The following is a 10960-nucleotide window of genomic DNA, read 5'->3' as shown; positions in this document are numbered from 1 at the left end:
AGGATTTCCGGCAGGCCCTTGTGACGAAGGACAAAGACGGATTTCTCGACGGAACAATACCCATACCATTGGACGAGCGGCTGGCCAGGCACTGGAGAAAGTGCAACCACCTCATCCGAACGTGGATCGGCAATTGTATTTCTCCAGAGGTGGCCGACGAGCTTCCTCCGACGAAAGATTCAAAAAAGATGTGGGATAGCATCAAAGAGATGTACGGGAAACTAGATCAAGCCAAGATCTTTTCTCTCATGCAAGAATTAAGCGAGTTAAAGCAGGGAAATATGGCTGTCATGGCCTGCTACAACAAATTGTCATCTCTTTAGAACCAACTCGAAGCAATAGAGGAGAAGCTCAAGGGACCAGCAGAGACACTCCAACAATACAGATCTATGAAGGAGAGGGAGAAGGCGACACAATTCCTTTTTGATTTTGAATGAAAATTATCTAACCTTTCGATCTTAGATCTTGGCGATGGATCCGGTGCCTCCCCTCAGACAAATCTTCCAACTGGCCGTCCAAGAGGAAAGCCAGAGGCTCGCGGTTCCGGAGCAAACGCCAGGAAGCAACAGCGTCGCCCTCATGATGCACGGCGTCCAATGAGACTCGAGAAAAACCCTAGCCCGAGAAAGAGAGAATCGCGAAGGGGGGCTAGGGTTGTAGGGAGGATTCGAACGCCCCTTTTAAAAGAGAGGGGATGAATAGCCCAGATCTTCCGCTGAAATCTGACGGTGCACAGGGGCTCTATCAGTTCGGTGAATCGGACGGCGGATGTTATCCCTTGATGAAGGGATCCGACGGTCAGATCTGTTCTCCATTAAAGGGATCGGATGGTCAAAATTATTCATCATCAAAGGGATCGGACGGTCAGGTTTTTTCCGCATCTTTAAAGAATTTTGGTCAAAATTCAAAGGGGAGAGGTAAATTATATTGTGAATATTGCAAGCGCCCACATCATACCATAGATAATTGTTGGAAATTGCATGGTAAGCCAGGAGAAAAAGGAGAGAAAAAAGAATATGATGTAGCCTACCAAGTCACTGGACCAACCGGTCTGAATTATGATCAACTTATTACATATGGGCAATATCAGCAGCTGATGCAGATTTTGCAAAAGGTCAATGTTGGGAATAAAGGAGCAAGTTTTTCAGGTATTTCTCATTGCCTGATAAATTCTATTTCAAGAAAGGCTTGGATAATTGATTCAGGGGCAAGCGATCATATTGTTTGTAAAAGAGGATTTTTTTTTTTCAATATGCACAAGAAATTAGATACACCTATTTCTGTGCAATTGCCAAATGGGAACATTACTCATGTCACTTTGATAGGCACTATCCAATTGAGTCATCAAATTACCCTTCAAAATGTTCTTTAAGTCCCACAATTCCAATTCAATCTCATTTCTGTCTCCAAAGTCTATAGAGAAAATTTATGTCGAATATTCTTCGATTCTGACACCTGTTTTTTTCAGGCCCGTTCGACTGGCAAACTGATGGGTTTGGGTAGTCTTTCTGAAGGGCTTTATTTTTGGATCAGTTACCCTAGTCATTTTGATTTATCTTCCCTGAATAAAAAATTGTTGTGTAATATATCTACCAATAATAACAGTTTTCTTATACATTCACGAATGGGTCATAATGCATTCTTTCCTTATGTGAAATATGCCCACTTGCAAAACAATCCCGAACTCCTTTTCCTTTCAGTACAACACGTTCCACTGAAATTTTTTCTCTAATTCATATGGATGTTTGGGGACCCTATCACACCCCACATCAGGATGGTTCACATTATTTTCTCACAATTGTGGACGATTACTCTCATGCCACGTGGGTATTCCTAATGCAGTCGAAAGCACAAGTTGTTTCTCATCTAAGGATGTTTCTAGTCCTGACTAAAAATCAGTTTAGAAGGTCTATTCAACGGATTCGCACTGATAATTGGACAGAATTTTTTAATAATGATTGCCATTCACTTTTTTTGTCCCATGGCATTCTTCATGAAAGCTCTTGTATTTATACTCCACAACAGAATGGGGTAGTAGAGCGAAAACATCACCATCTCTTGGAAGTCACCAGAGTACTGAAATTTCAGGGATCTATCCTAGAAAATTATTGGGGAGATTGTATTCTCACTGCAGCTTATTTGATCAACCGAATGCCAACACGGATACTGGATGGCAAATCGCCTTTCGAATTGCTTTATGAAAAAAAGCTGACCTTAGATCATCTAAGGGTCTTCGGCTGCTTATATTATGTTGCAGTAATGGGGCCTCGGGACAAAATGAGTCATCGTGCTAGGAGAGGCATATTCATGGATTATCCAAATCTGCAAAAGGGATATCGTGTTTTTGACATAAGAACAGGAGATTTTTTTATTAGTCGATATGTTGTTTTTCATGAAAATATCTTCCCTTTTCGTGAAAGCTCATCTTTTCAAGACGACTTGAATGCTCCAACGAGTTCCCGCCAAATTCTAGATGAAGAAGAAGCATCCCCTGGTTTTATCCTCACAACGCCACCAGAAGCAAATCTTCCTCTCACTTTGCCTAACTATCTTCTAGAAGAATTTCTGGATAGTGCTCCTAAAGACACAACCAATATGGAGGATACTCCTGAGACACATGCAGAGGGACAATCTCCATCTCCACCACCGACAGCTCATCCACGTCGCTCAGGACGAGCCACAAGACCGCCAACCTGGACTAAAGATTATGTATGTGCTTCGCTTAACTCACCAAGTATTCGCTATCCAATATCTTCTTACGTATGCTTTGATAAGCTTTCTTCATATCATAGATGTTGCATTAGCCGTATTTTTTATGAGAAAGAACCCTCTAGTTATGATGAAGCATCTAGAGATCCACGATGGCAACAGGCCATGGCAGCAGAACTACAGGCACTAACTGATAACCACACATGGGAATTAGTCACTCTTCCTCAAAACAGAAAGTCCATAGGATGTAAATGGGTGTATAAGATCAAATATAGATCTGATGGTTACATTGAGCGTTACAAGTCTAGGTTAGTGGCTAAAGGATATACGCAACGAGAAGGTTTCGATTATCATGAGACTTTTTCCCCTGTTGCTAAGGATGTCACAGTTTGTTTATTTTTATCAGTTGTAGCTGTTCATAATTGGTCTTTGCATCAGATGGATGTTCACAACGCCTTTCTTCATGGTGATTTAGATGAAGAGATCTATATGGACATTCCTCAGGGCTTACGGAGACAGGGGGAGAGTAAGGTATGTCGTCCCCGCAAATCCCTTTATGGATTAAAACAAGCTTCAAGGCAATGGTATGCAAAGTTTGTGAATGCTCTCACAACTGCAGGCTTCAAACAATCCAAGTATGATTACGCCCTGTTCACGTGGATTAAAGGAATGTCATCTATCTACTTGATGATATATGTTGATGACATCCTCATCATGGGCAACGATGAAACTGCAATAAGGAGTCTTAAGAAATATTTGCATGCTACATTCCATATAAAGGACCTAGGAGCACCGAAATACTTCCTTGGTATTGAGATTGCTCGATCCAACCAAGAGATTTCTCTCAGTCAACGGAAGTTTGTATTGAGGATCATTTCAGAAGCTGGACTATCAGGATGCAAGCCAGTAGTTATTCCTATCGAGCAGAACACCAAGTTAACCACAGCGGATTTTCTTGGAGGGATATCTCAGAATGATGATCCTATACTCAAAGATCCGACAAGTTATCAAAAGATCGTTGGAAAACTCATATATCTGACTATGACCAAACCTGATATTTCATATGCCGTGCAAACTCTCAGCCAATTTATGCACAGCCCGAAGGAGTCTCACATGAATGCTGCCTTGAAAGTTGTGAAATATCTAAAGAAATGCCCAGGACTCGGGATACTATGATGCAGATTATGCGACTTGCTCAATGAATCGAAGATCGATTACTGGCTTTTGTATTAAATTCGGGGAATCTCTTCTTTCATGGAAGACCAAGAAACAAGCGACGGTTTCCTTATCTTCAACTGAAGCCGAATATTGGGCTATGGCGAAAACTACATGTGAAATTGTGTGGCTAAGAGGGTTACTTGGAGATCTTGGGATAAGGCTAAGAGGGCCAACGAAGCTGTTTTGCGACAATGATGCGGCTCTCAAACTCGCAGCAAATCCCGTGATGCATGAAAGAACGAAGCATATAGAGGCGGACTGCCACTTCACACGAGCGAAGATTCAAGAGGGAATCATCGAGACAAGAGGAATTGGAATCGCAGAACAACCTGCAAACATCTTCACCAAACCTCTATGTCAAAGATAGCATGCATATCTTCTAAGCAAGGGTCTTGGATATCTACAAGCCACCAGCTTGAGGGGGAGTGTTGGAAGATATGCAGGATCTATTTTTAGTTATGATCATGCATTAGATCAATTAGGGATTATATTGATTAGATTAAGATATTGATTCGATTGTAAAAATATTTCTTTTCCTTTTATTCATGTATCTCCTGTATATGTACACACATATTTTTGGACTAACGAAATTTTAAAAAATAAAAAGTTCTAGAAGAAAGTAAGCTTTTGAAAATTCAAAGGCTAAAAAGCAAAATCCACGAGATGGATCGACAATCCGCGACAAGCCAAAACAAAATTCAAGAGTTAGAACCCTGAACAAATGGCCGAAAAAAAAAAGAAAAAAGAAAAACAAGCATTATTCTGGGGCACTCGGTCATCATCCCAAACCCTTCACGACCCCTTAACAATCGCAAGAATGGCAAGTTCTATGTAAGACAGCTGGGTTGCGTCTCCGTTCTGCTTCGTCAACGGCGAGGTCACGCCCTTCTTCTCCTTGAACTGGCTCTCGCACGTGGTCGCATCCGTAGACACCGTGGACATCGAGTTCTGAACGTCTGGGAAACGCTTCTCCTGGTACGCCCCGACCGCCTCTTTCGTGGTCTCGAGCGCGTCCGAGTACAGATCCGAGCAATCTGACAGGCACTGATGGACATACGGATCCTGCTTCTGCTTCAGCAGCTGCTGAATGTCCGAGCCCGTGCTCGTCACGCTGCTTTCCAACAGGTTAAGCGCGATGAGACCCAAGCCCTGGACGTCCGCCGTGCGGCTCTTCGGATCCGACCCAAGAGCCTTCACGCAGTAGTCGTAGTTCACGTTCGGGCTCGAGGCCGCAGACTTCTGGCAAGTGTCGGAGACGATGTCGTTTGCCGCAGATTCGACATGGAAGAGGATGAGAGAGGAGGCTAGGAAGAGGAACAAGGTGCACAGTGCAGTATTCATCTTTTCTTTTTCTTTGTTTCTATTCCCTCTCTTCTTGCTTACTGAAATCTTAATCGACGCCTACTTTTATAAAGGGCGATACATGCTCCGTATGATGGGAATTATAAGCAATTTAGGTAACAAATTCTTTTTAGAAAATTGAACTAATTTAGGGAATGAAAAATTAACAGCAAATTCAGCAGTGCAAATAAGATGTCTTCCATTGGAAGCAAAGTTTCAGACATTCTAGTATTTATGGCTGTGGATGTGTATTAACTTATAGAGTTTCCTTTTTAATATTTTAATTTACTAGCCCAATCTTAATGATTGACTGTCTATTTGAATATTACCTTATTTACTGAATTTTCAAGAGAGCTTCCCCTTTAAAGATGATTTTTTTTTCCTTAACAAGCCATATGATCTCATAGACAAGTTCGGATTAGGACCGGCATAATCAGTCGGACAGATTGGACATAGAATCAAAGGAAATCTAGAGAGAATAATTAATTCATCCAAATGCTCAAAGGAAGAGATGACTTTAAGATGACTTTATGAGGACATGTCGGAAGATATGCATGAATCTTCCGATATCATTTAGATTGAGATTGATCCATTGAACTAATCGAGATCAATTTAATATCAACTCTAATTTGTAGAATACATTATTGCCTTTTTTTCTTGTATACACTTTATACTATAATATGGAGCATTTACGTTGAGATTGTATGTAATACAAAAATACAAAAAATTTCCCCCACAATTTTCTCTCATTCTCTTGTCCTTGTCTTTGGTTTCTTGCTTTCTTTCATGGTATTAGAGCACCGGTCATGTGTCTGATTTAGCTTCGACACTCTATGATTGTCTGTCAGAAGAGACACGCTAACCTACAAAACAATATTAGCACTCCGGTGTAGGAATCAATCTCTTGAAATTTAAATTATTAAAGCAAGTGAAGAAAGGAATTTTTTACCATCACCATGGCGACGAGCAAATCCTTGAAGACTAATGGAATACACCTACCTCAGATATACAAGATCCCGTACAGATTGAAGCCATTTGAGCCCAAAGCCAGCCCATTTCGGGCCAATTTCTCCAATGGCAGCCCATTTCAGGCCAACCCACTGCGGGCCAAATTTGGGCCAAGCCCAAATTTCTTTTTTTCCAAGAATCTAGATTCAAGGGGAAAACTTCCAGCCCAACACGGCCCACCAGCCACAAATGGGGCAGGCGCGTCCAATGGGTCTGGATCTTTCAATGCGGGAAAAAAATGCCGCCATTGCTTCACTTCCAAAATTTCAATATAGAAGTCTTTTTAAACATAATAAATTAGGACATAATATGTATATAAAATATCTCAATCTGCCTGTACCGATCTATAATTTAAGGAAGGTTTTTAATGGTAAAAGACAAAATAAGAGCCATTAAAATTCACCCATTAAAATTCACGAGAACTTTTGATAACGTCCAACGAGCTAAAACAAAACTCTAGAGTTTTTTTTTTTTTTTTGGTTTGGGTTGGTAAACTCTAGAGTTAAAGACGCTGAACAATGCAAAACCATGACCGGATAAAAGAAAAATACAAGCGTTATTCTTGATGCGTCCCGTCATCAGCCCAAACCCTTCACGACCCCGCAATAATCGCAACCATGTTAAGTCCTAGGGCGCCCAGCTGCATCGCGTCTCCGTTCTGCTTCGTCAACGGCGAGCTCGCGCCCGGCTTCTCCTTGAACTGGCTCTCGCACGTGTCTGCGGCCGTGTCCACCATGGACAGCCAGTTCTGAACGTCCGGGTAACGCTTCGCCCGGTACGCCTCGATCGACTCTCTCGTGTGCAGGACCGCCTCCGAGTACAGCTCCGAGCAATCCGACAAGCGCACCCGGACAAACCGATCCCACTTCCGCTTCAGCAGCTGCTGAACGTACGAGCCCGTGCTCGTCACGTTGCGTTCCAACAGGTTGAGCGCGACGAGGCCCAAGCCCTGGAGGTCCGCCGTTCGGCTCTTCGGGTCCGATCTGAGAGCCTGCACGCAGAAGTCGTAGCTCAAGTCCCGGCTTGAGACCTTCTTGCAAGTGTCCACGACGATGTCGTTTGCCGCGGATTCAGCATGGAGGAGGACGAGAGAGGAGGCTAGGACGAGGGAGAAGGTGCAGAGTGCCCTGTTCATCTCTTTTTCGTTGTTTCTTTTTCCTCTCTTTTTGCTTATATAAATCTTGACCAGCCTTATATCAAATGAAGGCCATTTAGCACTTTATAAACGGTGATCCATGCTTCCGATCAAAAAAAAAAAAAAACGGTGATCCATGCTCTCTGTTATGGGAATGGAAAGCAATTAAGGTAACAAATTTCTTTTCAGGAAAATTGAGCAATGCAAATCAGATTCTCCTTCATTGGAAGCTAAGGGCGCGTTTGGTAATGATTCTGTTTCCGGGAGTAGATTCTGATCAAAACTGATTCTTTTTTATTCTGTTCCTTAACCGATTCTAAACATTTTAAGCCGTTTGGTAACTATCCAAAAATTTTATTCGGAATAGAATTGTGTTTGGTACCGTGTTCATTAATTTTGTTCCAAATCAATTTCTTTTAATTTTTAAATAATTTTTTTACTTTTTTTCATTTTTTTTTTTCTTTTTCCTTTTCTTTTTCTTTTTTTTTTCTTTTTCTTTTTTTTTCCTTTTTCTTTTCTTTTTCTCATCTTCTTCTTCTTCTTCGGCCGGTCGCCGACCGCGATCGATTAGACGAGGGCGGCGACCTCACCGGAGCGTCGCCGCCGCCCGGCGAGGCCGGCCCTCGTTGGCCGAGCCTCATCGGCAGTGGCGAGGCTCGCCTAGCCTCGCCGGTGGCCAGCCGACCTCGTCGAGGTTGGGCGAGGCTTGCCGGAGCCACCGGCGAGGCCGGGCGAGCCTCGCCCGGCCACTGGTGGGGCTGGGCGTCGCGAGGCTTGGCCTCGCCGGGGCTAGGGAGGCCGAGCCTCACCGGTGGTTGGGCAAGCCTTCGGCGAGCTCGCCAGTGGCTGGGCTTGCCTCTAGCGAGCTCGCCGGACCTCGCCGGGCGACGGGCGAGCCGGACCGGCGGACGGTGGCGGCAGACGGTAGCCAGCGGCGGCGGACGGCGGCGGGCGGTGGTGGACGACGGTCGCGAGATGGTCAAATGAAAAAAGAAAATTTCTTGATTTTGATTCTCAAATTCGTTCCTGGAACAAGAATCAACTTTTTTTTTTGTTCTTGATTCTATTCCCAATCTGTTCCTAGGAACAAAAATTTTACCAAACGCAATTCTAGGCCGAAACTGATTCCAGGAACAAAGAATCAGAATTTGGCCATGTTTGGATGGTTACCAAACAAGGCCTAATTCTTAGACATTCTAGCATTTATGTCTGCGGATTTATATTCCTTTTACACTTTCCTCTTTTATATATCCCAATCTGAGAGATTGGGAGTTGGATATTGGGCTTTGCTTTTAATTCGGCTTCTATTTGGATATCACCTTGTTTACTGAAGTTTTACTCTCCTTGCACTTGATAATACTTTGAAAGATTTCTAGATTTTCCCAATTCCTAAGGATGCTTTCCCTATCTTTTGCGTGAAGACAAAATTGTTTCCGCAACAAGCCACATGATCGAATAGACAAGACCAAGATAGAGTGAGCCTTAACTCCGTTTATTTTGTGGAAAATAAATAACTTAGAAAATATTTTTAAAAAATTGATTGTATCACTTAAAATAATTAGTCAATGCAAAATATTTTAATTATCGACAACAATTTATATCTAATATTTTTGTAAATGATGAAAAGATTTTTCATTTTTTTTTTTTTTTTGTAAGCAATATAAGCAATCATATTTAAAAAAATATTTTTAAATCATTCATTTTTGCTAAATCACATAACCTTAGAGTATGTGAATACTAATTGTTCAACTCTCATCGTGAGAGAGAAGAGTTACATGACCTTTTAATAAAGAGCCATATCCCATGTTTATGAGCTAAGGGATGAAATAGAGTGGAGATTACAGGTGTGTTTGGTAACGTTTCTGTTCAAAAATTGTTCCAGGAAACAGAAATAAAAAAAAATATTATTTCTGTTCTAAAGAACAATTTTTTACCAAAAACGCGTTTGGTAAACTTGTTCTAGAAATAAAAGAAAGAACAAAACACATTTGGTAAATTTGTGTTCTTTTTTTGTTTCTTTTAATTTTTTAATATTTTTATTTTATTTTTCCTATTTTCTTTTTTTTTTTCTTCTTTTGGCCGGTGGTCGGGCGAGCTCGGCCTCGCCGGATCTAGGCGAGCTCGAGCTCGCCCAGCAAAGGCGAGGCCGAGCCTTGCCAGGGGTCGGCGACGCTCCAGCGAGGTCGCCGAGCGTCGCCAACCCTCAATGGTGTCACCAGCCCTCGACGGCCGGTCGCCAATCATGGCCGAGGCCAGCGACTGGCCGAAGAAAAAAGAAGAAGAAAAAAAGAAAAGAGAGAAAATTTGTTTCTCCAAATTGTTTCAAGAACAAGAAACAAGTTTTTTTTGTTTCTTGTTTATGTTCCAAATTTGTTCTTAGGAACAAAAAAATAATTTTGAAACAAAAACGCAAACAAACGCATTTCTATTCTTTTTTTGTTCCCTGAAAAAAAAAAAAAGAATTTTGTTCATGAACAAAAAATAAGAACACAAACAAACACTGCCTACATATCCATTGACTTGAACAGAAGGAAGAAGTTCTTAGCTTGATCTTGGTGTACTAATAATGTATTTTCAAGTTGACGTTATAAATAATTGGAAAATATTTTAGTGGGTGTCAAATATGATCCTTTAATTTAATTAGTTGATTTTTTTATCTATCGCATTATTCAAAAAAATAATTTTACAGATCAATTTTAATACACAAAACGTTACTCTATATGTTTGATTTTTTTACTTTTTAATTACCTTACGTTTTAGTAGGTCAATTTATTGATTAACAAGTGCAATTAAAGGTCTTTTTATGGGGACCTTTACTTTGTTTTTCTTTTCTTTTTTAAAAAGCCATCATGAACCTTAAACAATGCCTATTCTGATACCTATACTCTAAATTTTTTTGATATAAAAATCTCAAAATTTGTACCTATGTGACACATTTACTTAAAACTTGTAATGGTGTAACACATTTACCCCAAACTTCCTTTTTGTCGCATAAATACAAGTTTAGGGTTTTGTGTCCAACTGATATAATTTTTTGGTTTTTTTATTTCACAAAAAAATAATTTGATATAAATATATCATGGTGAGCATAATTTAGGGTTTTTGTGATTTTTTCCCATTTTTGGAATTTGTATCCTGTAAGCTTTTCAAAATGTACAAAAATCAATTTTTTGTAATATTTCGCATTTTAAATTCTTTGAAGTAAATAGTAAAACTAAAATAAAGTAAATCATAAAAATACTATATTTGGTAGAGAAACAAAAAGGGGAAATAACACGACTTTGTTTCTCAATTTTAACCAAATATGTAATATGGTCCTTAAACTTTTAATATGTTCAATATGATCCCTCAACTTTTTATACATGTTCAATTTAGTCACTAAACTATATGAAAAGTTCAAAGATGTTGAACTTATTGTTGAATTAATGGAATGACAATATTGAATATTTTCATATAATCAATGGACTCCATTAAATATGTGTCAAAAGTTCAAAGACCACATTGAATAAATAAAAATTTTAGGGATCACATTGTATATTTGGCTAAAGT

At 40.4% G+C, this 10960-nt stretch overlaps 2 protein-coding genes across 2 annotated transcripts; both read right to left on the bottom strand.

Moving 5' to 3' along the window:
• Positions 1-4719: 4719 nt before the first annotated feature.
• On the bottom strand, positions 4720-5268 carry LOC104442863 (putative invertase inhibitor). The gene has a single exon (XM_010056237.1). The coding sequence runs from the start codon at positions 5266-5268 to the stop codon at positions 4720-4722; it is 549 nt and encodes a 182-aa protein (XP_010054539.1).
• Positions 5269-6868: 1600 nt separating this feature from the next.
• Positions 6869-7411, bottom strand: LOC104442864 (putative invertase inhibitor). Its single transcript, XM_010056238.2, has one exon. It carries the CDS (start codon positions 7409-7411, stop codon positions 6869-6871), a length of 543 nt encoding a protein of 180 aa, XP_010054540.1.
• Between the last annotated feature and the right edge of the window lie 3549 nt (positions 7412-10960).

Source organism: Eucalyptus grandis, chromosome 5 (genome assembly GCF_016545825.1).
Source record: "Eucalyptus grandis isolate ANBG69807.140 chromosome 5, ASM1654582v1, whole genome shotgun sequence".
In the NCBI taxonomy this organism is placed as follows: Eukaryota; Viridiplantae; Streptophyta; class Magnoliopsida; order Myrtales; family Myrtaceae; genus Eucalyptus; species Eucalyptus grandis.
Note: the sequence above shows the minus strand (reverse complement) of the source record. Positions and strands in the feature narration are given on the sequence as shown.